At 47.3% G+C, this 19,087-nt stretch overlaps 1 protein-coding gene across 5 annotated transcripts in view; it reads right to left on the bottom strand.

Moving 5' to 3' along the window:
- Positions 1-19,087, bottom strand: part of mctp1a (multiple C2 domains, transmembrane 1a) — a 960,306-nt gene that overhangs the window by 347,773 nt on the left and 593,446 nt on the right. For all 5 annotated transcript variants that reach the window (XR_015078481.1, XM_085988645.1, XM_085988632.1 and 2 more), the window contains one exon: positions 5,830-5,923. Coding sequence is in view for 4 of the 5 variants with exons in the window: in XM_085988645.1 (XP_085844771.1) it covers positions 5,830-5,923 (94 nt within the window). In the remaining variant the exon portion in view is untranslated. The remainder of the gene's footprint in view (positions 1-5,829; positions 5,924-19,087) is intronic.

Raw genomic sequence — 19,087 nt, 5'->3', positions numbered from 1 at the left:
CCTGCGCTAATTCTCCAACTTTTCTACTGACACCGCCCATTCCTTGGGTATAACAAGTTTCTAGCCCTATGTGTATTTCTAATATTTTCTTTTATTGGAGTTAACTTTCAGGAAACTGCACTGTGCAATAAAGAGGAAGGGAAGTCTAGAGGAACACTTTCTGTTCAAAGTACTTCCCCAGTGAAATTATTTTGTATGTCAGAACACCTGTAATAAATTTGTGTAAGCATAGTAATTTGGTGCATTAGCATTCAACGAGCATTTGCACATTTTTGTCTATGTTCCCAAAGTTCTTCCCAGGATTGAACCAGTTTCATTGCACAGACCCAGCATTCACAGTTTTATTAAAGGCCTGTTAAATACCAGTTGAAGGTGAATGGGCATATTTGCACACCTTTGTGTTCCAGCCCTCATCATCTTAATAGCTCCTGCTATAAAAGTGGCATTAAGGCAGCAGGTAGAGTTTGCAGAGGTCCAGCAAAAAGTAAAGCAGGAGACGTTATAAGAAATGACTCATCCGTTCCAGTCCACTTAACAGCCTGGGTGGATCAGGTGTCAGAGTAAATATAGGATGGTGAGCAGCAGCAGAGGGCTGGGGGAGTCTGAGGCTATACGAAGTCCAAGCAGGATTGACCACCACCACAGGTAGCGTGCCTACCACCAATGATAAATTTACCTGGACATCTTCATGGACTAATGTACAAGGAAGCTACACCTCCGAGGAAGATATAGATGAACTATGAAAACTCCTGGAAACATACCTACAACCAAGGAGCAACATCAGCGCCACGCTGCCAGTAGAAGTACAATTAATACCAACACTCAAAGTTTTTGCTGCAGGCTTGACAGGAAACTTGACAAAGATCAGCCAGTTTGAGATTCATGACCAAATTACCCAAGTCATAGAGTCATAGGCCTAGAAATTGAGTGCCCTTAGCGCCGATTTTGCGGCGCTAGAGGGCCTAGCGCTGCATTTGGCGCCGGCGCCGAAATTGCCTGGGGCCCTTACGCCGCGGTAGACCGGTAGCGCTGCGCCGGCACCGATGACGTCATCGGTGTGCGCAGCGTCCCGGTTGCCATGCCGACGGGCCCCAGCGCCGAAATTCAGTTGCGGCCGCCTCGCCCGTGACAGCCGCAACTAAGACTCTGGCAACATTACGAGCGCATTAAAGGCCCCGCGGCGGCCGGCCGCTTTCCCGCCGGCCGCCTGGCCGCAGCTCCCTCCCCGGACTTCCCCCCGCCCCCCCCCCGGAACAGAAGCAAGCCCGGCACTTGTCCGAGGTGCCGGGCTCATTTTTTAAAAGATTTTCGCGGGCCGCGATCGGGTGCAGGCAGCTCCTCCTTAAGGGAAGGAGGAGGCCTGCACTTCCCGAGCCTGCCGCACCGCATCGGGTGCCGCAGTGCCGGAATTGCGGCGCGAAACGGCAGTTAGCGCCGATGTACCGCCGCAAAGACCCTTCAGTAGCGCCGGCAGCCGTTTGGGCGCGGCACTGCTGAATTTTTGGCGCGCGCAGGGGGACTTAGCGCCGGCACTAACTTCCGGCGCTAAAGCCCTGGCTAAGCCAAAACTCAATTTCTAGGCCATAGAGTTTTACAGCACAGAAAGAGGCCCTTCGGCCCATCGTGTCTGCGCCGCCCATCCATCCCTGTCCAGTCTAATCCCATTTTCCAGCATTTGGTCCATAGCCTTGTATGCAATGGCATTTCAAGTGCTCATCCAAATGCTTCTTGAATGTTGTGAGGGTTCCTGCCTCTACCACCCTTTCAGGCATTGAGTTCCACATTCCAACCACCCTCTGGGTGAAAAAGTTCCTCCTCAAATCCCCTCTAAATCTCCTGCCCCTTACCCTGAATCTATGCCCCCTTGTTATTGACCCCCCTACTAAGTAGAAGAATTTTCCAGATTTTTTTTACCTAAGTGGCCTCGGTTTTCACCTAGTTTTTCATCTCTCCCAGAAGATGTCTTTTCCTGTCTTTCATTGTTTGTATATTCCTAAAAATGCCTTCTTTCAACTTCCTGTTGAGTATATTAATACCAACGGCAGCATACAGTAGTAGAAGCACACAGGGTTTTTAAAGAAAGAATTTAATACTCCCAGGGTACCGGGTGCCAGTCAATATACCCACATGACAATTCATACATCTGTGCAACATCCCATGGCATTCATCAACAGAAAATGATACAACACCATGAATGTGCAAGTGGTCTGAAGCCATCCCTAAAAAGTTATGCATGTGAATACATGGGGAAAATTTGCATCTGTAACACTCCTGGCACACAGCCTCAAACTTCAGGAATTCTGATGCATGCCTCACATGATTCTCCATTAATGGTCTTATGGTGAACTCGCAACCAAATTCCCAATACATTAAGCTCTGTACCAGGAATGTTGAGGATGAAAATTTACCCCAGTGGTTTCCAGGGAGAGTCACAAAGGCCATATCTGAAGGAAATTATGTGATTCCCCACTTATTCCAGGGTAAAAACAATTTGAACAGTTAGTTCTTTGGAGAAATATATTACCTATTTGAAACATAGTTCATAGCATCATTACACGATTATACACCCCGTACATATAGTGAAGCACGTGAGGCAAAAACATCAGCAGGCAGAGGTTTGCTGTATTCAAGTAATGGTTTCCATGTTTGGACTTTTCTTATAATATGTTCCGCAGAGAGTTAGCTGATGGTAGTGGTGTACGATATAGAGTTTAGAGTCATAGAGTTTTACAGCACAGAAAGAGGCCCTTCGGCCCATCGTGTCTGCGCCGCCCATCCATCCCTGGATATGATGCACAACACAGTCATTTGAAAAAGGTATGTGTGTATTTGTGGAAATTAAGCAGCAACAAGCCATAGTTAAAGAATAGGAGCAGGAGGAGGATAATGAAATAGAGCAGTTAGAAGGTCAGCAGCCACTGTGCCATTCAGGTCTGATTTGGACAGTTCTGGCTTTGAATTATTATTTTAATAAACCACTATTCCTCAGTATTGCTTTTCATCTGAAAACCAAAAGTAAACACGGAGTATAAAGTTTCAGGTGATGCATTGTATCTTTATTGAAAAAATAATAGTGAAGTTGTAGTGTGTGTTTAACATGATGTGCTGCTGTGCCTTATCCTTGTGGTACACATAATACTGGAATGAAAAGATATGGAAGCTTTCCAAGAAGTTAGATGCAAATGTGCTTGTGATCCAGTAGCCGGTTATGCTGACACGTGGCACATCTAGACAGGCCTGCCTGTGTGCCAGGAATAGCCTGTTCGGTTTCATCTGCAGAGGTTTGTTTGCTTTTGGGGTTTACTTTGACAGTTGTCCAGAAGCTGGGGCAGGCTGCTGGCGACTTGAGGACCACCTATCCGTTGCTGGGCTTCCGTGCCACTGCTGGAGGCGGAGTCCTCCCATCAGCCACAACTCTTTCTAAACACAGACCATTGTGCCACCATGAGGTCTCTGAATGTGGTTTTCTGGAATCCGTCTCCAAGCACATTGAAGTTGGCCATTACCACATGATCAGCCTCAGTACCTCAATTTCAGATATGCTCCAATTGTCTGGCTGTCTCTGTCCCTGAGGCCTTCCCTGCTGATGCTGCAATCTGTTTAATGGCAGCTTGCAGACCATTTAACTCTAGCTTCATGACAGTGCTCATGAGAGAAACTGCATTTGTGGCAAACTCAGTTTACAGTGTGGTCTGTGAGGAGGAAAGTAGACTTGTGCATGCCCTTGATGAGTCTTCTGTTTCATTACTGGCCCTGTGAGATTAGAATCACAAAGTGACTCATCAGGGCTTATGACAATGCAAGCGTCTGCTCAGCTCCAACAACTCCCTCTTCAGCCTCCACCTCTATCACTTCTACACTTGTGACTCACCCTGTAGTTACTCTTCTAAATCAGCAAAATTGTCCCGAGGGCCTGTCTCTGTGTTGTCGTCTACTTCCAGTAGCAATAATGCAGAGAGTGCTGTGGTAAGGCTTATTGGCAAAGAACGCCTGGTTTACTACCTGGTTATGGCATATCTGTAACAAGAAGAAAACATTGTATTGTGAATCAATGCACATTTTGCAGCACAATGTGGTCATTGATTTACAGCTGCTGAAACACATTTGCAGAGATGGTATGTGATTATAAAATAATTATATACAAACCTGGAGCATATTCCTGTCTTTCAGTTTGCTCAGCAGCCCGGCCGTGCACAATTTCCCAGCTGATGACCTCAGTGATAGTACCTTTGAAGGGGGTGAGCAGTTTGGCACCCTGAGTCCCCTACCCATCTGCACTCTGCCTTCTGTTGAAGGTGGCTTTTTTACCTCTAAGAAGCATAGAAATACAATTTGAATGAGTGAATACTTTGTGCTGTGTATTTGAGGGGCCAGCACGGACTTGTGGCATTACTCATAACTTACCTGAATGTAAAGTGCCCGGCCTACAGAAAATGTGAAAGTTTTGGAGCTAACTGAGTGCATTGCAGCTGTCAGCCTAATGTGTGAATAAATAGTTAGGCTTCAATCTATTCCAACTGCACTTTTCTAGCTTCTCTGTTTTTGAACCTACTGCACTAGTTCTTAACCATCTTTGTTATTTCTCTCTGTGTTACATGGGCAGCAGGTTACCAGATCAACTCATGCTAAGTATACAAAGGTGCTCAAGTAAACTTGTCCGATATCTGTAACATACTTTGATTGGCATCAGTGGCTATCTACATAAAAGACAGCCTCCATATTTAGCAGGCTAGGCTTATTCATGCTCATTCTCATTTCTCATGGATCCAACAGCTGGACTGACCCACAGTATACTATTTATATTGATTATGATTAACTGGCTGATTAGCTAGTTGAGCACCATTCTTGTATGATTGGCCACTCAGTTGCGTCTTACTTGTAGCAAACCCTAACCAACTGAACTTCCAGAATGAGCATTAGAGCAAGGTTCTGCACTCGTGCAAGTATGTTAAAAATAAATGGGCAACAAGTTGATACCATGTAAAGCACTGCCTGTGCACCAAGAGTAATTTAACCACCTATGTGAAATATATATGGCTACCTTTTAAAAATGGAATTTATAATTTTCTGCCAGGACATTTTGGGTCTCTTGCTTCCAGAGCCATTCAGTTGATGTCACCAGTGCACAAGAGTGGTTCCATTAATTTTAATGAGGCCCACAACTTCAGAGCCAATCTGGAGCCTCTTGACATCTGGGGAAACCTAGAACCAGCTGATTATGCAGCAATACCCAGCAGTAGAAAGTTTTCGCTAGAGTTATGCAGCTCCAGGTTAGTTCACAGCCCATCTGAAGTTTAGGCTCCATTAAAATGAGCGGAGGAACTCAAGAGACAGAGCTGCATTTTCCCATGCCATGACATCACTAGATTGACTCTGGAGGCATGAAGACCCAAAATAGCAGATACCATTCAAAGTTTCAAGCTAACAGATACATATATATGCATTTTACTTGCAAAAACAATGCGGAGTACTTTGAACAGAGAATACTCTTAAGGCTTTTCTTCCATTTTTATTACATACATATAAAAAACACACCATTGGCCATTGAAATAAAACTTCATATGAACCTGCAGCTGATTTTGTAGTTATCATAGTGTGCATTTTCCTCAAACTAATTTGATTTGATTTGAAAATTTATGAAACTGCATTGATTTCATATCTATGTTAAAATTACAAAATAGATTCACTACGGCTTTAATTATGATTTAGGTTTTGTGTGACTATTTTTAAGCACTAGAAGGACATAAGTAGGAAACAGGAATGCTGAAGCAACATGTTAAATATCAGCAGCCCTCTCACACACAGAACAATTAAATGACACCTCCTTACCTGTGACATCGGCCACCATTAATCCTTCTGCCTTGATGATCTTTACCTGGATGAATCCTATGTCTCTCAGATTGTGAAAGGATCTTAACAATGACTGGAAAGGTAACAGAAAGTGAATGATCAGTTTTGTTTCTCTCGCATGGAGTGTTCCATCCTGCCTGCACTCTGCGTCTTAACAGTATTTCTATGCCTCAATTTAACAAATATGTGTCAAAGTTAATAATTCTGTAGTTCATTCCCAATTATTTCATATATTTAATATGCTTCTTTACCAGAATTGGTATAGGAATTTATATGGCTATACTCACATAGCTATATTAGATAACACAAGACACAAATAAAATCCCATTGGTTTTATAGCACAACATTTATAGAGCATCTTTTAATTATTCTATTAGGTTATTATTTTTGGTATCTGATTTCAAATGACACAAAAAAGGTGCTTTGAGTGCATCATGCTTCCGAACGAAATGTGCCCACAAGACCTAACATGGGCACAAAGATAGTTAAATCTACCAAAGAAATTTAAGTAATTCATATCTGGCAATTGAAGACGGCACTTTAGTACTCTTGGAGAAGCTAATGATACTGGCAGAACTTAGGATAGCACAGGGTGATGGTGGGGAAAATCAATGGCCATTATCTCTGTGTCGGCTTGTAATGTTGACTCCACTTATACATTACCTTATTCATTAGGTACTGCAGGAATTCCCATTTATATTCTTCTGGGGTCCATTAAGCCAAATGAGCCAGACTGAGGCGCACAGCCATTCCCCATTACAATGTCATATGCCGTTATTAATTAGGTCATTAAACACAATTCAGTACTCAGTGCAACAATAGAAACAGAGTTTAAAAACTATTGGTGTTGACCCCATGCAACTGTGTAAACCGAACATATAAATAACAGAAAGTGTGATATTAATTCTATCAAAAGATTTATATTTTTCAGACCTTATTGAAAGTTTTGGATGTCCATAAAAAGATTTAGAATGTGACCCAGGTCCATTGTTAAATTGAATGTCTATCCATAAAGCCCCAGGAGGGAAATGATGGGCAAATCCATTAGGACACTTGTGGACTCAACCATGATGCTGGGTGTGATGGGCAATTACGCAGCTTCTAGTGCAGTACAAGTGGAAGCAACCCAACGTCTGAGTGCTGCAGTGCAAGCTCAGACTGCTCTCATGCAGTCTCAGCTTGCTGCCATGCAAGTTTAGACTGATGCCATCGTGACTGGGTGTGGAAAGGGACTTGCAGGGTCTCACAGCAGTCCAGCAATCTGTGTTCCAACAGATGACTAGGAATGCTGAGGTGCCGCCCCAGAGGAGTGGCAGTGGTAGTCTCTCAGGATGACAGCATTCCTACTCCCGTCCCTGCCACTCCCCCAGTGCTCTTGCTGTAGTAGGCAAAGGAACACGAAAGACAGACATTAAGGGAATGCACAAGGGTGATTATTTGAAGTTGTGTAGTTTGGCATTGATTAATTTATAAACAATGTTTGGAATGTTTGTTTTGTGGTGGTTCTAATTTCAGCTTTGTGCCCAGGAGGACACTGTGATGTTCTGTGACAGAGGGATGGTATGGTGGGAAAGTGGTGAGCAAGGGGGATCTGGGATTTCATTCAGGGGAATCAGACACTAATGAGGTGCTCATGGACAGCCCATCTGGAATGGGGATCTGCTGCCTGCCTCCTCCTTTCCTCCTTTTCCTCCTTCTGAGGTGTCCCAGAACCTGTGGTGGCAAGGGCTGCGCTCTCATGATGGCTAAGTTGTGGAGGTTGCAGCAGACCACCACGAAATGGGACATCTGCTCCGGCGTGTACTGGAGGGCTCCTCCCGAACGGTTAAGTCAGCAGAACCATTGCTTTAACACCCTGATGGTCTGCTCAATGAGGTTCCAGCATGGCTCTCATTATATGAGTGCTGGCCATGAATGGTGGGTTTGCGGAGAGGTGTCATCAGCCTGATGTACAGCAGACAGCCTTTGTCTCTGAGCAGCCACCTTCAGGTTTGACATGGTGGCTGGAAGATTGCTGGCACACCAAACTGACGCAGGATGAAGGCATCATGACTGCTGCCAGGATACAGGGCATTCACCATCATGATGTGCTGGGCGTGGTCGCACACCAAATGCACATTAAGGCCGTGATTTCACCAATTGAGGCGGGTCTGGGGCGGCCGGGATCGGTAGCGCAGTCCCAGTCCGCTGCCTGCTCCAGCCCGCGCTCTCCAAGTGATTTTACATTGATTGGGCTTGTTAAGCCTGCACTGCGAGGTTCCTGGCCAATTAAAAGGTTGTAGGTCTGATGACGTCATTTGATGACGCGTCATCAGCCGGTTTCCTTAAAGGGGCCATGTCCAAATTGATTTTGACAGTTGTACTGCCAGTGTTCTAGAGCACTGAGGTGCTGCAAATACTGACAAGCACTGCACAAAGGTGCATGGCTGCACCCGGGCTCTCCCATGACTCCCTCCATAAGCATACAGGGAGGTTCTCTTCCCTTCCAATGGGTGGAAGACACCTCCCCAGGAGATCAACACAGCCTGGTTGCACATTGCAGAGGAGGACACAAGCAGGGATGTTGTCAGGAGGACCAGGCTGCAGTAATGCAAACATTTCAATGATCTCAGTAGCTCACGAAACGTTACTGCAAAGCCACACTCAACCACATCCTGCTGTGCCACTCATCACATATCCATTACTCTGCCTTCCCTACCCTGCTCCTGCACATCTTTACTCATACCAACTTACCTTGCACCTCCACCCATCCCTCTCTATCTACATTATCACTTCCCCATCTCACTAGCCACCCCTCACACTCACCCTCATCCTACTGCAAGCATACCAACTAAATACACACAAGCTTAGGCACTTGGATGGTTTAGCCAATGTTCATGTGAAGTTTCTGGTAATGTGCTGTCAAACATTGAAATCCTTATTTTCACCACTTTGCCTTCTTGGACAGATTTGTGTGCACCTTTGGAAGTGTGTTAGTGAGTTCCAGTGAATGGTGAGACATAACGTTCCCCCACCTCCGCAATGGTGATGAGTGTGAAAGGAATGGCTTGGACATTGTAGGGATGCTTTATGGTGCTGGTGTGGGTGGTGCCAACCTGGTTCATCATGCGGCAGCTAGGGTGTACAGTGTTAAGTAAAGTAAGTCTGGACATGGTGAGGCCATCGCTGGCGTCCTGGGCAGCAATGTGCAAGGGTGATGATGCTCTGTGTCCTGTGCAGCATCAGTTGATTGCAGAGAAGGTTGGTGTGCCAGGTGATGCTGGTGTTGGGGTTGATCGTGATGGGATTTTGAGGACCAAGGTGAGATTTTTTCAAGGGCACCGTGCTGATGGAATAGATGGCAGGCGAAGTGGAGATGACAATGGTGAGCGAGGTTGTTCCAATGAGGTGACACTGGATAGAGAGTTTGCTCCAAACACTTGCAACCTGCATAGAGCTCAGTCTGTCTTCCAAATGCAGTAAGCAACAGGTTCTAACCTTGGAATGCGAAGACCTATGAAACGGGAGCTTTCATAGAACATTTGCAGCTGTCAGGTTAGTAAATCATTCCATGCTGACACAACACCTGAGCTACTTACTTGATGTGATCCCCGCGCACTGGGAAACCCGTGGAAAAGCTGGTAAAATGGTAAGTACATGGTAAAATCCCGCTTAACTACCTTTTAACAAGCTTTTAACTAGCTAAATTGGCTGACCCACTGCTTGGTGTCAGGTCTGTTCAGGAATGACAGAGCCGACACTTGGGAAACTGACACGGAGGCGGGTTGACAGCGGGACACCGACTAATTGTCAATCTTTGTGATTTTGACAGCGGACCCGCCTCTGAACCTACACTCTGAGTGCTGGTAAAATTCCAGCCTAAGTGAGTGGTAGCCTGTGTGGTTGCAGTACATCTCAGGATTGATATGTGGTGCCCACAAAGCCAAGTGTGTGCAGTCGATGGCACCCTGCACCATGGGGATGACTAATATCCTGGCAAAGCCACATGCTCACTCCTCCTGCTTCTCTCTGTTCAGACGATGAAGTCCCTTCTCCTGGAGTACAGAGCCTCTGTGACCTCCCGGATGCAGCGATGGATGGCGAACTGGGAGATGTTAGCTACGTCTCCTGCTCCAGACTGGAAGGATCCGGTGGTGAAAAAATCGAGGGCCACGGTGACCTTGAGGGCCACTGGCAACATCGTCATTGCCCTGCTCTGAGGCTGCAGGTCTGGTACCAGGAGGTGAGAGAGTTCTGTGACCACATCCTTGGTGAAGCGGAGCCTCTGAATACACTGCTCCTGGATTAAGTAGGAGGTAGGAGAAGTGCTCTCGAAAGACGCAAGGTGGGTAAGGCCTCCTGCTGCGAGTCTGCCTGCCCCTTCTCCTCCTCCCTCTGTGAGCAGCTTATCCTCTTCTTTGCTGCCTCTGCTCCATCTCCCTGTCATACTCGAGCGCAAGGGGGACTGCAAGTAGCGCCCCCCCGACTGGGAGCAAGTGATGTGAGCAGAACCCTTTAAATCAGAAGCAAGGCCTTTTCCACTTGCAGCACCACTCCCTGTCACCGCAGCAACTTTAAATAACTGTAGAAAATTCCAAACAGTTGCACAAACTTACATAGAGCCAGTAGAAATCAAAAAGCAAGTCACCAGCAAATTGTTGCTGATCCCTTTAAATAGCGCAGGTGGGGGGGGGATCCTTTCTGCTGCTGAATGCATGCTCAGCTATTCATGATTTGGAAAGGGTGTTGAATGGAGTGGCGATGTCGAAAATGGCAGGTTGTGCGTCAAATCAGCGTTACACACTCATTGACGTCATGATCTGCCTCATTACCATTTCTCTAGTGAACACAAGCAATGGCCGCGCTGCCGACCTGCCCAAAATGATGGCCGCTGTGGGACCCGCCGTGGGACGAAGCGAGGCGGCTGCCATTTTTCCTCCAAAACTGGCCATATCAGCTGGCGCTATGGTGCTGAATTTCATGGCTGGTGTTCTTTCTCACTTTAATAACAATAGTATTGCCCCGCTCTCCCAAGACCTTTCCGATTAGCTGGAAATGTAAGCAGATTAGGGATGTACTTGAGAGTAGATGTAGGCATATGCTGTATACTCACTTTTAATTTCAACAGAGGAGCATATGCTCACTTTCCAGCTGCAAAAATGGCAGTGTATGCTTCTTGGGATCGTCGACTTTGAAACTGGGGACAAGGAGGGTTTGCTTCTCTTGCTGCCTCTACACAGCAGCCTTGCTTTGGAATAGCTTGTGGGCATTCAGTTGGTGGTGCTGTAATATGAGTCACCCCCTGCTCTAACGACACAGGATTCAATTCACTTCCCTGTAAGCAAGTTTTCACTCCGACTGGTAAATAGTGTAGCACATTATACCCATTTCTACAATTGCCACTGAAGAATATAATGGCCCAGAAATTCGGGTCCCGACGCGTGAGTACGCACGGGGTACTCACGCGTAGGCCCAACGAAAGTGCCGGTTTCGTGCATGCACTGCGCATGCGCGGGAAACCGGAACTTCCATTCCCCTGAAAGAAGGGTTTGACAGGTGAAACGTGTGCACCGGAGAGGCAGCGCGTGTGCATCGAACTTATGTTTTTTTTGCAGATTTCTCCGGGAGGGTAAGTCTCCAGCAGTTACACTTTTAAAAAGCAGGCGCAAGGCCTGCTTTTAACAAGGTAAGTGGTGAATTAATTAAAATTAAAACATTTTTTCCACAGGATTATTATTTTTAAATACTTTAAAGAAAGGTAAGTTTATTTTTAGCCCTGTTAGAAAATGTAATTATTTTTTTTTAAATTTAAATGATTGCTTAAAATAGTTATTTCATGTAATTTATAGTTATTTTAAAAATGTGATGTTTTTAAAAACATTTATTTGAAGTTTTAGTGATGTTTTGGGGCTTACAGTATTTATAGGTTTGACAGCTCTTCCTGTCAAACTTATGAATGAAGCATTCCCTGCTACCATTGGCTCTCCATGGCCCACGTGATCCCAGGGGACGCATCGAACTAACTGCACCCTTGGAATACGCAAGCACTGCGCGCCGGCAGTTGGAGGAGGCCCAGGATCGGAATCCCATGCAGGCCCACAGCTCAACGGCCGGCGCGCAAGGTAAGTGCAGGTCGGGGGCTTGCACCCGCGGGAAGCCCCCGACCCGCATTTCTGGGCCATTATATGTTACTGCTAAATGCACCGAACATAGAGACAAAAATGAACATTTCCAGGGGTAGCATGCCACCCCCAACCCATCTCCCTAGATGTACATCCACTTGCAAGTTTCCCACCACACAACTGGAGCTAATGGCCCTATAAATAAATGGTTGATTAAAAAATTGCAACACTCTGCACTAGAGTCTGACTCTTGTGGTCCTTTGGATTTCAATGTATTCTTCTTTAAATATTTAAATCTATATCTAATCCACAGCAGGATGATTGCAATACATTTTGCTTAAAAAAATAATAGAAGTAATTATCCTCTGAATGGAAGTCGGCCCGGTGCTGTGCAACAGCAGAGGGATTTAGGGGTATCGGTACAGAGGACATTAAATATAACTCCTCGGGTTGGTAAGACTGGAAACAAAGCTAATGGAATTCTAGGTCTTATCACAAGAAGTAAATAATACAAAAGCCAAGAGGTAATGATGAGCTTATATAAAACCTTAATAAGACCGCAGTTAGAATACTGTGTGCAATATTCGGCTCCATGCTATAGGAAGGCGAGGCTTTCGAGAGAGCACAACATATATTCACTAGGATGTTGCTTGGTATGAGGAAATATAAATACAAAGAAAGAATGGAAGAATTGGGGCCTTTTTCAATAGAACAATACAGATTACGAGGTGATATAACAGAAGTGTTTAAAATTATGAAATGATGGGGCAGGGTAAATATAAGCAGACTGTTTTCAGTAGCTGAGGAGTTAAGAATGAGGAGCCATAGGTACAAGATTAAATGCAAGAGATTTAGAACATTTAGGGCAGGAGAAACTTCTTCACACAGAGAACTGTGGGGCTGTGGAATTCACTTCCAGGGTTAGTAGTTGAGGCAGAAACTAGGTCAACATTCAATATTGGATGAACGAAAAGGGGATGAACGGCTATGTGAACTGGATGGGTAAATGTGATTAGAACTATTTTCTCGCTGACATGGACTAGTTGGGCCAATTGGCCATTTTCCGTATTGTAACTTTTATGCATGCCTATGATTGTCGTAGATATCTCCATTGCCTTTGACAGAGTTAACAGTATTTCTTAAGAAATTACCACCACATGACTTTCCATCAAAGCTATGTCCATGGCTATCTAGTTTCCTCTAAAATAACTCAACCCATATCATAGAGATGACTCATCCTTTGGCCAGAATTTCCAGGGTGGTAGCGGGCGCGATCGGTGACAGGTCGGGTGGGAAATTTGTTATTTTTGACAGCGGGTCGGGACGCGACTGGCAGCGGCGGGCGACCCAATTAAAATCATTATCAGGTAGTTTACATGCACTTAAGAGACTTTTCCCCCCAACATTTTTAATTTAACTGCATGGCCATGGGATTCACACAGCATGGGAACCACATCTGTCAACCTGAGGTGGGAGTTCCATGGCCATTGCTCCAGCTGATTACTTGACAACATGAAATGTTCAGTAAAAGCTCCCACCTGACAGATGATCACTTTCCTCAGGTAGAAGCTGTTGCTCAGTCCATTTCCAGCACAGATTCTGCAGGCTGCAAGTGTTTCCAGTAAAGTCTCCATCCAGTCTCACTTCATTGGAAGAACTTTCTCACCATTGACAGATTGCTTCTGTCATTTGTACTTCACCTGCCACCTATTCCATCAACATGGGTGCCATTTATACTGTCTCACCTTGGTCCTCAGTATCGGACCACGATGAGCCCCAACACCAGCAGCACCAGGCACACCTGCAGCACCAACAACAACACCAACATTCTCCACAATCAACTGATGCTGCACAGGACACAGGGCATCAACACCTGAGCACATTGCTGCTCGGGAGGCCAGGGATGGCCTCACCATGGCCAGATTTAGTTAACGTAATGTTGTACACCCATATGCCTGCCACATGATGCGCCAGGTTGGCACCACCTCACACCAACACCATAAAGTATCCCTACAATGCCCAAGCCATTCCTTTCACACTCATGACCATTGCGGGGGGTACCATTATGTTTCACCATTCACTGGAACTCACTAAACCACTTCCAAAGGTGCACACAAATCTGTCCAAGACCAGAAAGTGTTGAAAATAAAGATTTTTATGTTTGACAGCATTAACAGAAACTTTACATGAACATTGGATAAAACACACAAGTGGCTACCCTTGTATGTTGTTAGTTAGTATGATTGCACTAGGATGAGGGTGAGTGTGGGCGGTGGCTAGTGAGATGGGGATGTGATAATATAGATAGAGAGGGATGGGTGGAGGTGCAAGGTAAGTTGGTGTGAGTAAGGATATGCAAGAGTAGGGTAGGGAAAGCAGAGTGATGGGGATGTGATGAGAGGCACAGCAGGATGCAGTTGAGTGGGGCTTTGTACTAACGTTTCCTGATCTAATGAGATCATTGAAAGGTTTGTGCCACTGTCCCCAGGTCCTCCTGACCACATCCTTGCTTGTGCTCTCCTGTGCAATGAACGACCAGTTTGTTTTGGTCACCTGGGGAGGTCTCTTTCACCAACCGGAAGGGAAGAGGACCTCCCTGTATGCGCTGACTACCTCTATATGCAGCCCTGCACCTCTGTGCAGTCATTGTCAGTGTTTGCAGCGCTTCAATGCTGTAGTGCACTGACAGCACTATCTTAGATGAAACTTCAAATGTAATGTGGTCATGGTCCCTTTAAATATTCCGGGTGAAAATGCATCATGAATGACATCACCAGACCCGCTCCATCTCATTGGGCCGGGTAACGTGCTGGGTGGGCTTAATAGGCCCCATTAAGGTAAGTTAATTTTCAACAGCGGGATGGAGCCAGCAGTGGGGTCGCCGAGGTAGGCACAATTCCGGCCTTTGATCCTTTTTCCATTAACTCAGGGATTCCCCAGGAGTCTCTCTTCGCTCACATTTTGTTTCTTCTTCATGTCAGCGACCTCCTGCACTCATTATCCAGCCAGCCCGTTTTTGCTGATGATTCCACTCTACATTTATAAACTTCCTTCACATAATACACTTTGGCTGCTCACAATCTCCAGTCCTCGCAGTGCAATGGCTGAATAATCTCCTCCATATCCTTTAGTGGTGTTTCTTTCAAAATCTTCAGTGCACAATTTCTTTATATCTTTCAAAAGTCTAACAGCTACCACTGTTACATTTTTTTTTTACCCTTTTTCACTCTAGTTATATTTTCAGCCTGTGTCTCTGATTACTCTTGCAAATGAGCCCTCGCTTCTTACATCCTCGAGAGTGTTCACACTTTGCCAGATATCTAAAGGAGTTTGATAGCACACTCAGGGTAATGAACAGAAAAAGCTTCTTTAGATTTGCTTTAGCTATTGGTTCGGTAAGATCCTTATCACATCTTCAAGAAGTTGTTTTTATAGGCTTTAATTGTTAACCAAATGTATTGAACAGTAGCTGAACAAGGGAATAAAGAAGAATATAAATAATAATAGTATATAAACTAACAGTTAGACTATGCTAACTTCTCATATAAGGAAATAATAAGTAGTATGTAAACTCTATAGTGAACTATAATTTATAGTTTGTGGCGGAGCCACTAAAGGACTCAGACCGTTTGTATATAATTCCTTTTAACAACATGTTAGCTACAACCTGAGTCTGTATCTTTATTTGTATTGTTTACTTGTATAGAGCGTGATTGCTTTAACAGCGCGGGTAAACGCGATGATGTCACGCCGTACATCACGTGATCCCCCACTGGCGGGAAGAACGTGATGACGTCATAACCACGGGACCAGCGAGCAGTCCTCGTGGAGCCTCCGAACTGAATAGATCTACACTCGATGTTCTCCTGCAGTTACTTGTTTAAACCTGTTAGTTTCCATTAAACTTCGTTTTGTTTAAGCGCCTGAGTGGACCTCAGTCTTTGGATAGGAACTAGACATTCCTACATTGGTGACCCCGGCTTTTGCGAACGGTTTTCGCAGAAGATAATCAAAATGGAAACGAACGCTGTTACCTTGAAGCTACCGCAGTTCTGGGAGCAACAACCAGCCGTGTGGTTCATCCAGGCTGAAGCCCAGTTCGCCATCAGGGACATCGTTGCGGATCAGACCCGTTATTATTACGTGGTCTCCACCCTCGACAGCGCCACAGCCTCACAGATCGTCAGCCTACTCGGTAGTCCGCCTACTGATCGCAAGTATGACACCTTAAAGGAGCGGTTGCTGCAGGCCTTCGGGCTCACGAAGTCGGAGCACGCCCGCCGGCTGCTCGCTATGCCCGGCCTCGGGGACTCCAAGCCATCCGAGCTCATGAGCTAGATGCTCACGCTCCTCGGGTCCGAGCCAGAATGCTTTCTCTTCAGGGAGCTATTCCTCAGCCTACTCCCGGAGCAAGTTCAGGCTGCCCTAGCCAGGTCCGAAGTCACAGACTGCGCGGAGCTTGCTGCCGAAGTGGACAAGATCTTCGCGGTGACACAACAGCACTGCGCGGCCACGAGGCGCCCATCCCCCACAGACGCTGCTCCAGCTCCTCAATCAGCGGGGTTGTGCTTCTACCACGCCCGTTTTGGCGTGAAAGCAAGATGTTGCCGCTCTCCCTGCAGCTTTTCGCACAAAAAAAAAACATCTTCAGACAGCCTGGCGAAAGAGAGCCGGATCTAACGAGCGCCCCACGGCTGCAATGGCCATCGGAGACTCAGGGAAGCTTCTTTTCATCACCGACTCCCTATCTGGCCGACGTTTCCTTTGCGACACCAAGGCGCAGTGTAGCATCCTACCTGCGTCAAATCTCGATATACTAGCTGGCGGCCACGGCCCCGCCCTCGCGGCGGTTAATGGCGCGGCCATTCGGACCTTCGGAAGGCGGCGGGTCCAGGTGTGTTTCGGCGGTCAGCGTTTCCACTGGGAATTCATCACGGCCAAAGTCACACAGGCCATCCTTGGGGCGGATTTTTTGTGCGCCAACCGCCCCCTGGTCGATGTCAGGCACCGCCGGTTGATCAACGTGGCCATGTTCCACTCCATCCCGTGCCACCGCGGTAACGCCATGCCACGCACTGTCTTCTGTGCGGTCCCACCTCCAGACGACTTCATTCGGCTCCTCGGAGAGTTCCCAGATCTGACCAGGCCCACTTTCTCCTCCTCGGCTACTAAACATGGTGTGGAATATCACATCACCACCACCGGCCCCCCGGTTTATGCAGGGGCCCAACGCCTCGAGCCCGGCAAGCTCGCGGCTGCGAAAGCGGAGTTCGACACGATGGAGCGGCTGGGGATTATTCGCCGGTTGAATAGTCCCTGGTCTTCGCCTCTCCACATTGTTCCGAAACCCGGCGGCGGATGGCGGCCATGCGGCGACTACCGACGCCTGAATGACGCCACTACTCCTGATCGGTACCAGATCCCGCATATCCAAGATTTCTCAGCCCATTTGGCAGGAAATACTTTTTTTTCGAAAGTCGACCTCGTCCGCGGTCCGCGGTTACCACCAGGTCCCCGTGCACCTGCAAGACGTCCCGAAAACCGCAGTCATCACCCCATTCGGCCTGTTCGAATTTCTGCGAATGCCGTTTGGCTTAAAGAACGCTGCACAGGCTTTCCAGCGCTTAATGGACTCCGTGCTGCGGGATCTAAAATTCCTCTTCATCTACCTCGACGACATCCTCATCACCAGCCCTAGCAAAGAGGAGCACTTCCGCCATTTGCGTATCCTCTTCACACGCCTCAGTCAACACGGTTTATCAACCCGGCCAAGTGCCAGTTCGGCCTGCAGCGGATTGACTTCTTGGGCCACCGCATTACATCAGATGGCGCTTATCCCTTACAGACGAAGGTCGAGGCGGTGACAGCTTTCCCGCGCCCGCAGACCGTCAAGGCCCTACAGGAGTTCCTCGGGATGGTAAATTTCTATCACTGGTTCGTCCCTAAGGTGGCTCTGCTTATGCAGCCCTTGTACGAGGCCCTCAAGGCCCTCAAGGCCAGTAAGGATCCCATCAGCTGGACGGCCGAGATGGACCGGGCGTTCATCGACACCAAAGGCGCCCTGGCCAACGCAGCCATGTTGGCGCACCCGCTTCCAGGTGCCACCATTGCCCTTAGCACCGACGCGTCAGACTACGCCATTGACGCAGTGCAGGAACAGTGTGTGAATGGGACGTGGCAACCTCTTGCGTTTTTCAGCCGTCAACTACGGTGAAACGAAAGAAAGTACAGCACTTTCGACCGGGAGTTGCTGGCCCTTTTTCTAGCCATCCGCCATTTCCGGTTCTTACTAGAGGGACGTCCGTTCACGGCTTATGTGGACCACAAGCCACTAAGTACGCTATGGCCAAGACCGCCGAACCATGGTCAGCTCGGCAACAACGTCACCTGACGTTCATTTCAGAATTCACCACGGACATTCAGCATGTGTCCGGCAAAGACAACCTGGTGGCGGATTGACTCTCCCGCGCGGCTGTGCACGCAGTCCAACTCAGAATCGACTATGCCCTCATGGCTGCAGATCAAGCCTCGGACCCGGAGGTCCAAGCACACAGGACCACCCCCTCTAGCTTCCAAGCGGCCGACGTCAAGTTCCATGCCGCAGGCACCACGCTACTTTGCGACATCTCCATGGGAGTTCCCCGCCCTATAGTTCCAGTCACCTGGCACCGAAAAGTGTTCGACGCCATACACGGTTTGTCACACCCTGGCATGAGGGCCTCGCAAAGGCTGATGTCGTCAAAATTCGTCTGGAGAAGTATGCACCTGGATGTCCGCGACTGGGCCAGCACCTGCGTGGTCTGCCAAAAGGCCAAGATACAGCGTCATGTAAACGCTCCTTTGGCCACCTTCGCTGTTCCGGAGCTTCGATTCGACCACGTGAATGTGGATTTCGTGGGGCCGCTTCCACCTTCTCAAGGTTTTCCACACATCCTCACAATGGTAGACTGCACCACTAGATGGTCAGAGGCAGTTCCTTTGGTTTCCACCACTTCGGCAGACGTGGCCAGAGCTTTCATCTCCTCTTGGGTTGCTCATTTTGGCGTACCGGCGGACATCTCTTCCGATCGTGGACCGCAGTTTTCCTCTGAGCTCTGGAACGCTGTGGCTCAGGGGCTCGGCCCCAAACTACATTG

This window comes from Somniosus microcephalus, chromosome 1 (genome assembly GCF_052327205.1).
Source record: "Somniosus microcephalus isolate GS21.2 chromosome 1, FLI_Smic_1.0, whole genome shotgun sequence".
Classification (NCBI taxonomy): domain Eukaryota; kingdom Metazoa; phylum Chordata; class Chondrichthyes; order Squaliformes; family Somniosidae; genus Somniosus; species Somniosus microcephalus.
The sequence above is the reverse complement of the archived record's forward strand: the minus strand, read 5'-3'. Positions and strand labels throughout refer to the sequence as shown.